Consider the following 15,292-nt stretch of genomic DNA (forward strand, 5'->3'; position numbering starts at 1 on the left):
CCGTTGGAACAGCAGATGGCTTTGGATTTAGGGCCATGAGACCCTGAGCATCGCGGGCGATCCGCTCCACGAGGTCCCAATGTCCGACAGTGGAGTAAGGAGGAGTCCTGTAACCGCTCGCTAGCTACACTAAACTAATGCGAGACTGCGACTGTGTGTATCCTTGCGGTGGTCACCCCGACCGCCAGCTCTGGCCACGCACGCATCGAATAACAATGGAGGTTCCTCATCACACCACCCTCAATTCTAATCCCATCCCTCGTCCCTGACGCGATGCGTCCAGTGCGGGGTTGCAGCGCCAGCCTATAAACCCGCCCGCGTCCCTGGGGAGCAATCGCAGTCGGACATTTACTCGTCGCCAATGATGCCCCTGCTGATTGTTGTTATCATTACACGGGTAGGTCCTTATTTCCTTTCCCTCTCCATGTCCCACGCAGATGATGATGATCCTTCAACCCGATGACCCGTCCCTCGACGGGGGTGATGGACACGTTTATTAAGCAGATTCTGATGCAACCTTGTTTCTCTCTCAAGTGCTGAACCAACCCGATTCCGTCCGATGTTACATACAGTGGCTGACTTTCTAGCATGGTGGGTTACCGATGTCACCTATTCTTCTCCCCCATTGTTGCGTTGATTGCAATCCAGATTAATTTCTTTTGTCTTTCGCGTCCCTGCCGCCTGCAATCTACTTTCTATCGCATCCCGTAGGTTAAATGCTGGGTTAGCCTGTTAGGGTTATGGGCGGGTCGGGCTGGACTCATCGCCAGCGTCAATCACGCCATCCGGAGTGTACTTCAGGAGCAAAAGCAAGTCCATTCAGCTCATCGTACTACTAGTGATATCAAAATACAAGCAAATCATCGCTTCACAAAGGCTGCATAAATCGTTCCAAGCAATTATTATGATTAGATTGATCATCCTTCCACTGTCCGCGCCGTGCCCTTCTCCGGGTCGCTTTCGCTCCTCTCCGCAGTCCCGCGGTGGGCGGCCACCTCCGCCATGTCCGCATCGTGCGCCACATCAAACTGGCGGCCCAGTGCCTCGGGGCCTAAAAAGGTCACGATAATGGTGTAGGCATACACACAACCCATGAAAATGCAAATCACCTTGCCATACTGGTACCTTATGGCGCCAGCGTCGGTGGGGGGCAAGGGAAAGCGTTCTCCGATCGTCGACTCGATGGTCGAGCTGGCCGAAGACACGAGATTGCCCAGCTGGTACGCGGTACCCACGGCAAACGTGCGAATGGCTCCCGGAGACAGTTCCATCAGATGGATGGGGATGACACCCCACGCGCCCTGCACGCAAAACTGCTCAAAGAACGCCGCTGCCATGACGTTGGTGGAGGTGACAAAAGTATACGGGTAGAGCAGAGCGCCTCCCACAATGCTGATCGCAATGATGGAGAATCGTCGGCCAAAGATCTGACTTGCCCAGCCGCATAGTGTGCCACCCGTCAAAGCACCTAGATTGGCGACAACCTGGGTGACAGTGACGGCATTCTCAGAGAACCCGAATTGGCTCTTCAGCATGGTTGGGTATAGGTCTTGTGAGCCATGAGACTAGTTCTAGTCAGTGAAATGTACATATGGGATGAGCTCTGGGGATCTGCATCTGCCCGAGGGGAAAAGACAGAGTGCGACGTACCATGAAGTTGAAACCCGCCATCAGCAAGACCAGATAAATCAGGAGCAGCCAGTGTCGGCGGACGGCGGTCTTGCCCTCTGACAAGAAGGTCCCAGTCACTCCTCCACGAACATCCGCCCGGGTTGCCTGCCGCTGGAGGAACGTGTCCGTCTCGGGCAGACAAAGCCGGTAGATGATGATCAGGACCGGAGGGCAAGCCCCGAACCAGTACAGGGGTCTCCATCCGTGCGAAGTGGTCCCGACCAATCCGCGGGCAAACGCCGTGGCCAGCAGGTATCCAAACGCATAGCCCTGTTGGAGCAGACCCGACACAATACCGCGCGCCTCCATGGGGCAGTCCTCGAGTGCTGTGGCCGCTGCATTCCCATACAGACCGCCCATGGCAATCCCAAAGAGGGCACGACAGCCCAGGAACTGTTTGTAGGTCTGGCAGAAACCGGTTCCCAGCTCCAGCACAATAAAAAGTATGTTATTCACGATGAACGGCCACTTGCGGCCCCAACGATCGGACGCGATTCCAAAGGTGATGGCACCCACGGACCGGAGCATGAGCACGAGAGTGATACCCCAGGTGATATCGGTGACCGACTTGTCGAAGTCAGCCGCAAGCTGGGTGGTGGTCAAGGAAACGGTGAAGAAATCGAAGGCATCCCACGACCAGCCGAAGAAGGCGACCTGAGTGAGTTCGGTTAGCCGTGCGCATGGAATTGGGGTGGGCGGGCAGTATATACATACGCCGAAGAAGAGCCATTGTTTCCGGGTCAGGAGAGCAAGAGCTTTGAAAGGGTTGGGGGCAGGGTTCATGGGGGGCACCAAGGTTGGGATCCGAGTGAGCAGGTATTCACCCCAGCCCATCCGTGGGTGCTCGTCCTCGGAGGGTTGGACGGGCACAGCCTGGACGGGGACACCCGTAGGGCTCTTATCCTCGTAGGAAGCCATGCTGGACGGTCAAGTCTGGGTTGACAATCCCTTGCACAGAGGAAGGTAGAAGGAAGAAGAGGTACGGGGAAAGGATAGCGACTCGAAAAGCAGAAGATGACGGGGTAACGCGGAGGTTTTTAAAGTCCGGGATCGGACAGACGGGCAGACGGACAGCCAGCCGATGGAGGGGACCAGGGACCCCGCAGGCAGCCTTATCTCCCCGGGTTTGATGCCGATCGCTCACCTGAGGGAGGAAGAGGCTCGAGGTTGAGACAGGAGGGAAAGTCTAACGGGGCAGCAGCTCGGGGATTATCTGACTCAGGCCGAACCCAGGGTTCTGGCTGGGCTCCGGGCTCTGGACTCGGTGATCTCAGAGTGGTAATTCCTGATTCTGTGGTTATGATTCAGTCCCGCGCATCTGATCCCCCCTCCTGAACCCTCAGGCCGCCAAGCTTTCCCCAGACTGCCAAGCCGCTCTCCACACTTTCTTGTTTCTCCCTCGACCCTCTTCCAGCCCAGCATCGGTCTAGACGAGGTCGACAGCATCTCCTACCCTTCTCGTCCGCTCCCACACTCGCAAATGCCTCAGACTGTCCTCACCATTCTCCCCTCCCTCCTTCACGAGAGTCACAGCCACCAATGGCCTCCCCCCCCCCCCCCCCTTCCCCCCTGACCGCACGCACAACGGTGACTCGAATCCCCGACCGTGCGAGTGAGCAAGCGCTACTCTCTCCATCGCGGGGTAAACCCGACCTGAAGCTAGTTGACCGTCAGGTTGGCGTGTTGGGTCCAGTCAGCCACCGACGCCCTCATCATCTTCTGCCCGGCGAATGAACGGGTCGCGGCCCGAACACGAGACCCAGTCCAAGCCCTCACTAGGTCACCTTGCGCGGACTCCGACCGAGAGGCCTGCTATTATACTTTCCGGGGCACTTCCGCGGGGAGCCTTCAATCTCCGGGGTGGTCAGGTGGTGTGGTGCCACGCGAGTAGATCAGAGTTATGGTGGCCATGATCGTGGTCGCTATCAGCCGTCATACCTGTTTCGGAACTACGGCCTGGGCTTACTTTCCCAACCTCCTCGCTTGCTCACCGGCTGCGTTGTCGGGCTATACTAGGTTGTACTAGTATGCTTGGGGGCTTATGCATGCGTCTTTGTCATTTACTCATAGTTCAACTAACTAATCTGCATTTGTCTCCAGATCAGGATAGAGATGCCCCAAGCTCCGGAGTGTCAAACCTAGGGATGCATTTCTCTCAGCCAGAGTATGATTATAACCCTAGTCTCCTTCAGCCCTAGTCACAGAAACAAGTGTAAGTTGTTCGACGGGTATAACTTTGTCCGGAAGGACATCAAATATTCCGACCTAATTCTGATCCTGGTAGGCAACCCTAGCTTCAAGCACAATACTAAATTTAGTCCAGCAGTAGGAGAGTGCCAGCATAGTCTACCCAACCGCTCCAGGACAGGCGCCTAATTCTGCTTGGTAACTATAATACTCCATATATATTGCCTTCCAATGAAACTGGAAAAGTGCTCCGGCATGCACTTGAAAAGTACCGTTATCATCTGCGGGAAGTCGCATGTCAAAGGTTGTAATAATCCAAGCGATAGTTGTTCGCATGTTCATGAGTGCGAGGGGTTTTCTAATGGAGGCATAAGGACCTGAATTTGTCAGTTATAGCCCATTTTGGGTGACACGCGTGAACAAAGAAGATCAACTGACCAATCAAGAAGGGTGCATAGGCGGATTTGTGCATGGCCATCTCCGAGTGTTTGTACCACCTTTCAGGGACAACTTCTTGTGCGTCTGAGTAAAAAACCTCGACGTAACAGAGTAATGCGAGCGAATATTTGGGGATGGGTGGGGGGGAAGGGGCATGTTCTCACATCTGTCTATTACCCACTGCAGGCAGGACACGGTCATGTTACATGGTATGTAGACGCCATTAATGTCAAGTTCTTCTGGAGGAGTCTCCCTGGGAATGATGTTTGGGATCGGTGAGTGTAGACGGAGCGCCTCGTTGATGATCCCGTTTAGATGTGGCTGGCTTGCAATCTTCTCGTCAATGTAGTCAGGGTAAAGTTGGTGGGTTCGACACAGGGCTTCTGCACTTGTGCCGGATGCCGGGCCAACTTATAGATAATTGCAATCAACGCAGCCGCTGTGGTGTCGCTGCGCTTGTGAACATGGGGTCTTTTGTTCGGGGAAGCTCCCGGTGCTTTACTGGCCTTCGAAGCTGCGGTAATAACCAATGCAACATCTCCAAGAAACTGGTGGTATCCATTTGCTGTTGGGGCTCGGTCTTGCAGATCCTTAAGATGCGACGAGATTATGTCGGAGATTCGTGGTTTATTGTGGGCCTTTGTAAGCCTTGGTCATTTAATAAACATAATGTTACAGCGAAAGAGCACTGAGGCAAAGAGAGAACTCCCCGGTCAGGACTTGCTAACCTCTGGTTGATGAAAACTGACTGAAACCACTTGGTTGAAAATATCTAGTTATCTAGGAACAGAAACACCAGAAACATGCAGATATGGGGGAGGGGAAACAAAGAACGGTGATCCAAATAAATTAGCAAAGGTGAATATCAAATACAGCCATTTTGCAGTCAATGCTTCTTTGTCATTGATGGGTAGTTAACTATGTGAATGGTTTCCTTTTGGATCTGGCTGCTCGATATTTAAGGCAGCTGCGATGTTAGTTCTTTCCCAATGTGATGGAGATTGTCATGTATTCTTGGAGGTCTGGGCAGGTGGTACTGTGATAGTATTTACTAAAGCTCATCTGTAACTCACACTACATGTTTCCTTCGCAGCTCATTTAGACAACAAGAGAATAGCACCATCGATATCCGTCGTTTGTCTTTCTTAGCTATCATGTCCGATCCATACCAAACCCACTACTACAACCAGTACGGTCAACCACCAGCTGGCTACGGTCAGCAAAACGGTGGGCACAATAATCCGGGTTATTCCAGCTATTATCCTCCTCAGCAAGACCAATATGGTCAGCCTCCCCAATATACACACAACCAGTCTACTGTAAGTATGCCAAATACTCTACGAGCCTTTCAAGCCGTGAAAAGTATGCAACTTTTCTCAAGACGCAGTTTTAACTGACATTTTTACCCTGGTCTCAGTCTCCATACACTCAGTATCCCAACCAATTCGTCAACAACGTTCCTCCATACGCGCAGCAGGGCTACGCACCAAACTACGACGAAAAGACACCTCAAGGCGGATATCCAGATGGAAAAACCGCGCATATGAACTACGGATATGATCCGTCGTATCCCCTACAGCCTCAGTATCGCCAGGGCGAGAGTTCTTCATATTATGCCACCCAGTCGGTTCCTCTGGATACCAAACAGTCGTTGGCACCGGATACCAAAGCGCCAGAGGGCGAAAGAGGATTGATATCGACGGTGGCCGGTGCAGCTGGTGGTGGCTTGCTCGGCCAGAAATTCGGGGGTGGGATGCTAGGTGCTGCAGGAGGTGCATTGGCCGGGGCTGCAGGGATGAATATCGCTAGTAAATTGTAGGTTTCCTGAGACGCCTGTGCCATCCTACATGTGTCTCATGCACTGACTTATGCCGTCACTAGGCGCAAAAGACATAAGCAAAGGCATCATGGGAGACGGAGCGGCAGGCGCGGATATTCCAGTTCTTCGGGTTCGAGCTCGAGCTCGAGTTCGAGTTCGAGTTCGAGTTCAAGCTCCTCCAGTGATAGTGATTGATGAAAAGCGTACACTATCCTATGCCTTATCCCGCGAATTAGTCTTGTCTGTGATCATGGTTATTACCTTCTCTTGCATTGCAGCCGTCTGTTGGTTATTGATAAATGGGTGGTGATGGTGGCTTCGTTTACCCTTGCGCAATGATATTTATATATTCTCCGCTCGAGCGATGAAATTCTGGACAGAATCGAATGAGATTCTACGAAATGCCGCGAGACTGTAAGCTCCTGTACCAAAGACTTGGTCGACAGGTTGGGGTATGTTAAGCCCCCCGGATTATGCCGCTATCAGATCATGATAAGATTCTACCTTAAATTGGCGACTCGACTCCTTATCCCCAACGCGAATAAAACATAAAGCAGATCAGTCCGCTAAAAAAAACTGAAGAGCAAAAAGGAAATCGCTGTGCATCATCCGTGAATCGAACACGGGCCTCATCGATGGCAACGATGAATTCTACCACTAGACCAATGATGCTGGTTCATGGAAAAGTGGGTACTTTAGTGCTATAGGTACGGCGACTAATAGGTGAATGTTCGAGACCCACCCTGCGATGGTAACACACCTGGGCCTTGTAGATATCAATAACACCGAATGATCGGATAAAAGATGGGATGAAAGTTTTAGAAAGAATACAAACGCTCCATAACAGAGCTAGAGTGCCTTTAAAGCAAAGACGCGACGAAGAATTGATGGTATCGTGCAACCTTTTCGCGACGAGGAGTATCCATTATGTACCTAGTAGTCATCAATGATCATCTCGAAGTCATGCATGTTCCTGTCATCCGCTTCGCGGGCTTATGAGTTCAGCATGAGGCACTAGAGAGAAACAACGGCTTTAACAAACGCTTATTGTTTACCGCAGATTCAGTGTTGTTGATGTACGCGTAATAGGTCGCTATGACGCTTGGGTAGACCCGATGGACTAGTATATCGTTTAGTTATGACAGAACGTTGGAATGAATATGGGACTCGTGGAAGGGGAGTGGTATAAGATGTAAACATTAAATCGTAATAGTGTCCTCAAAAATGTCACTATTAGATCAAAAGACCTCGAGTGAGTCATTTGGTTACATAGGTAATCCAGGAGGAAGCACAGGCTGCCTAGAGTATGCCGGAGTCAAGCAGCTAAAGTACCATGGAAGGGTAAACCTACCGAACCGAAATTAATAGCAAAAACAACGAAAAAGAAAGTATGCCAGAGACGGAGCGGCCGCTATAGAGTGACGCACCATGATACAAACATGATGGTCAATTTACAAGAATGAGCAGGTCTCTCGAGTAATATTGCGATGCATCATGCGATAGCCGATGCTGCTGGATGTATATACTCTGGAAGTGCGATTACGAACCCAACGAGGTTGACCCAGTGATCGGTCCAGTCATGCTAGCAGGTTCGCGAAAGTTCTTTACTTCCACCCACCTGGGGTGGCAATAGTGGTACAGCGGTTGCCACCGGCGTTTTCGCGGGGGATAAGGGCTTGGAGGGGGAATCCGGAGAATTCGGACTTCCCAAGCTTCGATAAGCGCGATAAGGCAGGGAGGTCCCCATCGTTAGACGTTAGGCACGGTCCTTCGTGCAGGGCTGGATATACATATGTATGTAAGTCAGTCCAACTAGACCTGATTCTGAATTTGTGCTGATCACAGCGATATCATAGGATAGTTGATGGGAGAAAAAAGATTTTTCATTGCGGTGAACGACCCCTGAGCCAAGAAAATCGCGGTGATGCATAAACGGACGTTTCAGGCAGAGATGGGTTGTGACGGCCTGATTTCTAACGCTTGAACCTCGGATTTATCACTGAGATTGCTCCTTCCTTCGTATTCGAGATTGTTTCTCCCCGAGGAACAATATCCGGGCGCATAACCGTAATACTCCTTCCCCTTGATGGCCATTTCAGCCATCGCGGCCATGTTTCGGGTAGTTACGTCTCCCGTCTTACTGTATGGTGATGCAGATCTCAATCCTGGGATAGGTTGGGCGTCATTGCTTGTGGGGTACATAGGTAGAAAAATCAAAATCGCTGGGGAGTTGGGAAGTTGTTCTCTTCTTTCAAATGTGCGAGCGAACGTAGCAATGAAGACTTTCCTATCTCACCAAGGATATCTAGCCCATCCCTTGAGCAAGTCAGATTGACGGGCAAAAACGGAAAAGGTTCTAGGGCGGTCCGTGGCTCCTGATAACTCTAGCTAAGAGCAAACTTTTCTTTTTGTGTTTATTTTTATTTCTTTTTCTGCCTTTCCCCCCCCCCCCCCCCCCCCCCTTTCGAACTCTGTCCAGTTTTCCTCTGCCAAAGAAGATGAGAGTCTAGGTGGGCTGCGCCACCTGAGCTGCGAATGACCGGGGGTGGCGACCGAGGTAGAATCATCTGCAGGGCCAACCAGGCGCGCATCACCACACGGGGGGCGGCAACCAACTAGCCGGCCGCAGTGGCATCCCCGGATTCATGGACTGTTGTCCATCAAGGGACGTAACACATTTGATAGATAGATGATCGTTTACTCTCCTTCTTTGTCCGAACGGAGCGCTCCAGACGCGGTGATGCTTGAGGCTTAGGGCTAGGCGTCCCGGACTCCGGAATTCTGTAACCGCCAGGGAATCCAGACGAATCAACCAGAGGGGAGGGAGTGTCATATGTAACAAGAGAACAGCCCTGTCAAAAGGAAGGGGTTCTGATCAACCTTGTAAGAGAGATGTAAGATGTGTGTGTTGGTAGCTTGCCTCCAGATTGGCTGGGAAACCAAGCCAGAGGCAATCTAGTATGACGGAATAATTTCGGTCGGTCTCCAGGCTCGGGCGGCACGGAGGGGGGCAATGACCGATGTGTTACTGCTGATACTATGAATTCGCAGGAGTAACACGGTAAACCAAGAGGATTCACTCATTCTGGGAGCTGAAAGGGCGAATTCTTCCATCATTTCCCACGAAATCTCATGCAAAAAGGCTGACTCAGCATCGACCAGGGAATGGAGGGGGCTGGGCGGCCAATCAGAGGCTGCATGATGAGCCACGGACTTGATTGGGTTGGTTGCTTCGACAGCCATCGCTGCTAGCCAGCCTAGGCCGTTTTCGGGGCTAGTGCGGGCCCATTGTAAGGAACAGAAAATTTTTTTCTGATATTTCCGGGTGTTGGGCGGCGAAAAGTAGGCCACAAAGCGATAAATATCATCCTCCCCCGTTCCCTCCCCCCCCCCCTCTTCCTCTCTCTCCCTCCCATCCTTCATCTCTCCATAGGGGTTTTGGTCCTCTCTTTCTCTTAAAATTTTTGTTGTTTTTGTCGTCTTTCCAGACAAAAATTAGACTTGCCTTGAGGCCATTTTAGAGCGTTTTCTGCGTTTTTTTCAGACGCAGTTTCGTGGGCCCCGCTTCTCGAGATACCCTAATAGAACGCCCTTCTCCTCCTCCTCCACCCCACCACCCCTTTCCTCCGACCTTACGATTTCGTCTTTCGGCGCTTTTACGATCCAAAATGCCTGCTGTTGATGTCTCCTCCGTTCCTGCTGTCTCCAGCAAGGAGACGGCTCAGTCTGTCGCTGTCCTTGAGGACCTCCTCAAGAACCTCAGCGTCTCTTCCACCCAGGATGAGGTCAACGCTGCCACCGACAACCTGGCTCACCTCCTGAGCGGCCCTATCCCTGAGCAGACTCTGCCTCTCAAGTATGTTACCCTGATACACCACCTCAAATCTTAACGGACGTGGACTAACCGGATCATCTAGGGCCGTCGAGGCTCTGCAGAAGCAGCTCGCCAACAAGAAGGATGCCAACGCTCGTGAGCGTGCCTGCGAGGCCATCCGTGCTATTGCTTCCCATGCCACAATCGCCCCCGGTGTCGAGCCCCACCTCGTCACTCTCCTCAGCTCCGTCCTCGCTGCCGTCGGCGACAAGATGGTTCCCGTCAAGAACGCTGCCCAGGCTGCTGCCCTTGCTATCGTCCAGGGTATCAACGGCAACGCCGTCAAGGCCGTTCTCCCCCCCATCCTCGAGTCCCTCCAGAACGCCCAGAAGTGGCAGGAGAAGATGGCCGCTCTGGAGTGCATCAACGCTCTGGTCGAGTCCTCTTCTGCTCAGCTGTCTTTCCGTGTCCCTGACCTGATCCCCGTTGTCTCCGAGGCCATGTGGGACACCAAGGGCGAGATCAAGAAGGCTGCCTACAGCACCATGGAGAAGGTCTGCGGTCTGATCGTCAACAAGGATATCGAGCGTTTCATTCCCGAGCTTATCAAGTGTATCGCCAAGCCTGAGAACGTCCCCGAGACCGTTCACTTGCTCGGTGCCACCACTTTCGTTTCCGATGTCACCGGACCTACTCTCGCTATCATGGTCCCCCTGCTTGACCGTGGTCTGGTCGAGCGTGAGACCGCCATCAAGCGTAAGTCCGCTGTCATTGTCGACAACATGTGTAAGCTTGTGGAGGACCCCCAGATTGTCGCTCCCTTCTTGCCCAAGTTGATGCCCCGTATCGAGAAGAACTTCGAGACTCTGGCCGACCCTGAGGCTCGTGGCAAGACCCAGCAGGCTCTGGAGACTCTCTGCCGTGTTGGTGATGTCAAGGACGGCAAGATCCCCGAGATCTCCACCGCTGGTGACATCGCTACCGTTTCCGCTATCCTCAAGGAGCTCCTTGCCCCCAAGTTCAAGGCCGAGGCTGAGAAGGCCGAGGCTGTCATCACCTACGTTGCTGCCATCTCCGGTCAGCTCGTTGACGAGAAGGACGCCGACGTCACCAGCTGGACCCAGAACGCCCTCCCCTACATCACTGCTATCGTTGGCGAGGAGGCTGCTAAGCCCGTCGTTGAGGACCTCCGCAAGCGCGCCTCTCCCCTTGCCGCCGAGGCCGACGCCGTCCTCTCCGACGAGGAGGAGGGTGAGGACCTGTGCAACTGCACCTTCTCCCTGGCCTACGGTGCCAAGATCCTGCTGAACCAGACCGGTCTCCGCCTGAAGCGTGGCCAGCGTTACGGTCTCCTGGGCCCTAACGGTACCGGAAAGACCACCCTCATGCGTGCCATCAACAACGAGCAGCTCGAGGGTTTCCCCAAGAAGAGCGAGGTCAAGACTGTCTACGTCGAGCACGACCTGGACGCTGCCGACACTGAGCAGACCGTCATCGGCTGGACCATGAAGAAGCTTGCCGAGGTCGGTCTGGACCTCAAGCAGGCCGACGTCGAGGCCAAGCTCGAGGAGTTCGGTTTCCTCCGCGAGCAGTTCGAGGGTCTCATCACCTCCCTGTCCGGTGGTTGGAAGATGAAGCTGGCCCTTGCCCGTGCCGTCTTCGAGGCTCCCGATATTCTGCTGCTTGACGAGCCCACCAACCACTTGGACGTCAAGAACGTTGCCTGGTTGGAGAACTACCTGTGCACCTCCCCCTGCACTTCCATTATCGTCTCCCACGACAGCAAGTTCTTGGATAACGTCATCCAGCACGTCGTCCACTACGAGCGCTTCAAGCTCAAGCGTTACCGTGGTAACCTGAGCGAGTTCGTCAAGCGTGTCCCCTCCGCTCGCTCCTACTACGAGCTTGGTGCCTCTGAGATTGAGTTCAAGTTCCCCGAGCCCGGTTTCCTCGAGGGTGTCAAGACTAAGGCCAAGGCCATCATCCGTGTCAGCGACATGACCTTCCAGTACCCCGGTACCCCCCGCCCCCAGATCACCGACATCTCCTTCCAGGTCTCCCTGGGTTCCCGTATCGCCGTCATCGGTCCCAACGGTGCCGGAAAATCCACCCTGGTCAACGTCCTGACCGGTGAGCTGATCCCCACCGCCGGTGAGGTCTACCAGCACGAGAACATCCGTATCGCCTACATCAAGCAGCACGCTTTCGCTCACATCGATAACCACCTCGACAAGACTCCCTCCGAGTACATCCAGTGGCGTTTCCAGACCGGTGAGGACCGTGAGACCATGGACCGTGCCAACAAGATCGTCACCGACGAGGACGAGAAGGCCATGGACAAGATCTACAAGATCGAGGGTACCCCCCGTCGTGTCATTGGTATCCACTCCCGTCGTAAGTTCAAGAACAGCTACGAGTACGAATGTTCCTTCCTGCTCGGTGACAACATCGGCATGAAGAGCGAGAAGTGGACTCCCATGATGACCTCGGACAACGCCTGGATTCCCCGTAACGAGATCATGCAGTCCCACGCCAAGATGGTCGCCGATGTTGACCAGAAGGAGGCTCTGGCCAGCGGTCAGTTCCGTCCCCTGGTCCGCAAGGAAGTCGAGGCCCACTGCGAGCAGTTCGGTCTTGACGCCGAGCTTGTCTCTCACTCCCGCATGCGCGGTCTCTCCGGTGGTCAGCGTGTCAAGGTCGTTCTCGCCGCCTGCTCGTGGCAGCGCCCCCACGTCATCGTCCTGGACGAGCCCACCAACTACCTGGACCGTGACTCCCTGGGTGCTCTGTCCAAGGCTATCAAGACTTTCGAGGGTGGTGTTATCATCATTACTCACTCCCGCGAGTTCACTGAGAACCTGACTGAGGAAGTCTGGGCTGTCGTCGACGGAAAGATGACTCCCTCCGGCCACAACTGGGTTCAAGGACAAGGATCTGGACCTCGTTTGACCGAACAGGACGGCCCGAGCGAGGTTGTTGATGCTATGGGCAACAAGGTAACGTGACCCCCGCGTTTTGAAGCCATTCCCAGCTTCCTGGCGCCTCCTGAAGCTGTCCCCAGAACTTCTGCTAACTTTTGATAGACTGTCGTCGAGAAGAAGAAGAAGCTTACTTCTGCCGAGCTTCGTAAGAAGAGAAAGGAGCGCATGCTGAGGAAGTGAGTCACATTAAAAAATATGTTTAAAATGAAGCCCGGATTGCTAACTTTTGATATAGGAAGCGTGGTGAGGAGGTTTCCGAGGATGAGGACTTCTAAGCTCGAGGCGGTTACTTTTCTTTACGTTATTAGAAGTTACGGTCGTATGAAATCAAAACTTGCTTTAATGACTTCAAAATGCTTTGAATTGTTGCCATTCGTAGCCTGTAGTGTGCGATGTTAGGGTTGATGCCGTACTTAAGCCTCACTATCCCGATATCACGTGATGCGGTTCAGCGTGGAGACTCACCACCACTTTTGGCAACCACGAACTTTTTTTAACCATCATCGCATGCGCCGTATTGCTAGCGAGCCCGTTGAGACCTAGCTGACCTACAGGTTCATGATGTACCTTGCAGATATTCTCTCGGTATCCATTGTCTTACGTCAACTCGAAAACAATCGTTTCATACACGTCCAGTTTGATGACCCCCAACCATCTCCGGTCGTTCCCTCTATGTAGATGGAGCTTACTTTTCTGTATGCAAACATACATACCCATCACCTCGGGGAACCTGATGTCCGGATTATCCGGTGAGTACATCTTGTTGCTGTGAAGGCTGCCAGTCACAGTATAACCACATATCACGTGACGTGGCTATCAGTTGAATGACGACCACCTTCCTCTTTCCTGCTTCCTGCACCAACCGAGCAGTCGGAGGTCTAGCTACGAGCCAGATCTGATAAAGCTTTGTTGCCTTCGTCGTCCATTGCCATATTCCTTTTGTCCTGATCAATTCGACGCGTGTTCTTCAAGTCCTCGATCGAAGTACCGTGTTTTATACGTGAGTATGGAGACCGCGTTCTGATCTGGATCTTCTAGAGACTGAGGTACAGTGACAACGTGCCAGGTACCCGATCCTAAACGACTTCGAAGTTTCTACTGAATTAACATCCTTCCTAACGATCCCTGTGTGTACGAGACGAGCTTATTACCGTTACAGCGCGACTGTTGCTGTGCTCTACCAGGCTCTTTCATCAAACCCATACAACCTACGAAACAGTCCACGGAGTTGGTCCACCTCGAAGCGATAACTTCAGCATGCAAGGAATCAAAGATAAATGATGCAAGGAAGACCTGATCGGAGGGGGGAATCGGGAAATACGAGAACGTCGATGGGAGTGATCTCTGTGTCGACTTTGATCTCTGATACTGATCAGGTGGTCTAGGGCGAACCAGTAAATGGCAACATTGGTTCAGATTTATCTGCGGAGACAGAGCATTGGGAAGAGTGTTCATTGCATTGATGATCTTTTGGAGTCAGATCTCCAGATCCTAACCATCAAGTCCTCGGAGCTTCTCTTCAAGATTCAACACGAAGATGCTGGCTTATCGGTGGGCCTTGCTCGACAATTCATGGCGTGTTGGCAAATCCAGGCCTACGTCCGCAAGAAACAAAAGGCACAGGTTAAACGCTGGACTGTAAGTTTTTTCGAATAGTCCCTTCTAGGAGAAAGTTATAACATCGTCATGCCTTCCGAGAAATTATCCGCACTTCGGGACAGTCCGTCGGCCTTGTGACAAAAGTCATGCGTTGTGTCTTCCCCTGTTATTATTGTTCCTTCATTTATTTCCACCTTATCTCACCATTTTTGCCCCCTCCTCACTTTGTCCTAACAAAACCACCTATTTTAATGCTACGGCTGTCGCTTTTCAAGAAACAGCCATGCAGTCTCTGGTAGTCATCCGTATCTAGTTTACAGATGCTTCAAAGCTGATTGATCAGATATAAAAGGCGACGAAAGACTCCCCTTTCTGGAAGCGTGCCGGAAACCCACGACCAAAGTGTTGTCAATGTGTTCGAAGACAAATTCTTCAGGAGAATACCTTTCTTGTATTCGTCAGACAAGTAAAACAAAAAATTCCTGGTCCAGAACCCCAAACTCCAGTGAAGGTTCCAGAACATACTCGCCTAGAGCAAGGAGGAGGACTATGACTATGACAAAAAGTTTAAGGATGAAAGTCAGTCGCGTCGAGGGATTCTGCGGCCCCGTTTCTTAGGTCTCTTGAACCAACTCTATCGTCAATAAAAAGAAACAAAATCCCGGGAAGCTTTATAAAAAGAAAATAAACAGAGCGGCAAGATTCAGTTTGAGCCAGAGAAGAAGCAGAATTCCTTCCTGTTCCCGAGCCCACAAGCCTAGAGGCCATCACTCGCTCATTAAG

The 15,292-nt window shown here is 52.3% G+C and overlaps 3 protein-coding genes and 1 non-coding gene across 4 annotated transcripts; 2 read left to right on the forward strand and 2 right to left on the reverse strand.

The window, feature by feature from the left end:
• Positions 1-822: 822 nt before the first annotated feature.
• Positions 823-2,667, reverse strand: BO70DRAFT_358216 (sugar transporter family protein). The gene is made up of 3 exons (XM_025542242.1): positions 2,386-2,667; positions 1,651-2,325; positions 823-1,565 (listed from the first exon to the last, which is right to left on the reverse strand). The coding sequence occupies exons 1-3, from the start codon at positions 2,587-2,589 to the stop codon at positions 918-920; spliced, it is 1,527 nt and encodes a 508-aa protein (XP_025403207.1). The 5' UTR covers positions 2,590-2,667; the 3' UTR covers positions 823-917.
• A 2,783-nt stretch (positions 2,668-5,450) lies between these two features.
• BO70DRAFT_410169 (putative glutamine-serine rich protein MS8) lies at positions 5,451-6,310 on the forward strand (the record flags this gene model as incomplete). Its single annotated transcript, XM_025547247.1, has 3 exons — positions 5,451-5,615; positions 5,714-6,111; positions 6,178-6,310. 3 exons carry the CDS (start codon positions 5,451-5,453, stop codon positions 6,308-6,310), a joined length of 696 nt encoding a protein of 231 aa, XP_025403208.1.
• Positions 6,311-6,716: 406 nt separating this feature from the next.
• Positions 6,717-6,787, reverse strand: BO70DRAFT_t41. Its single transcript has one exon. It is a non-coding gene; the product is annotated as a tRNA-Gly (tRNA).
• A 2,741-nt stretch (positions 6,788-9,528) lies between these two features.
• On the forward strand, positions 9,529-13,192 carry BO70DRAFT_358220 (putative translation elongation factor eEF-3). Its single transcript, XM_025542243.1, has 4 exons — positions 9,529-9,971; positions 10,033-12,925; positions 13,013-13,086; positions 13,146-13,192. Exons 1-4 carry the CDS (start codon positions 9,784-9,786, stop codon positions 13,183-13,185), a joined length of 3,195 nt encoding a protein of 1,064 aa, XP_025403209.1. The 5' UTR covers positions 9,529-9,783; the 3' UTR covers positions 13,186-13,192.
• The last annotated feature ends 2,100 nt before the right edge of the window (positions 13,193-15,292 follow it).

Source organism: Aspergillus heteromorphus (genome assembly GCF_003184545.1).
Source record: "Aspergillus heteromorphus CBS 117.55 chromosome Unknown BO70scaffold_2, whole genome shotgun sequence".
NCBI classification, from domain to species: Eukaryota; Fungi; Ascomycota; class Eurotiomycetes; order Eurotiales; family Aspergillaceae; genus Aspergillus; species Aspergillus heteromorphus.

Bases quoted from the DNA above. Each gene is read 5' to 3' on its own strand.
- BO70DRAFT_358216 (XM_025542242.1), bottom strand. From the start codon at position 2,589: ATGGCTTCCTACGAGGATAAGAGCCCTACGGGTGTCCCCGTCCAGGCT. The intron at 2,326-2,385 runs GTATGTATATAC...GAACTCACTCAG, and splicing joins AACAATGGCTCTTCTTCGGC to GTCGCCTTCTTCGGCTGGTC. The intron at 1,566-1,650 runs GTACGTCGCACT...GACTAGAACTAG, and splicing joins TGGCGGGTTTCAACTTCATG to TCTCATGGCTCACAAGACCT.
- BO70DRAFT_358220 (XM_025542243.1), top strand. From the start codon at position 9,784: ATGCCTGCTGTTGATGTCTCCTCCGTTCCTGCTGTCTCCAGCAAGGAG. The intron at 9,972-10,032 runs GTATGTTACCCT...CGGATCATCTAG, and splicing joins GAGCAGACTCTGCCTCTCAA to GGCCGTCGAGGCTCTGCAGA. The intron at 12,926-13,012 runs GTAACGTGACCC...AACTTTTGATAG, and splicing joins TTGATGCTATGGGCAACAAG to ACTGTCGTCGAGAAGAAGAA.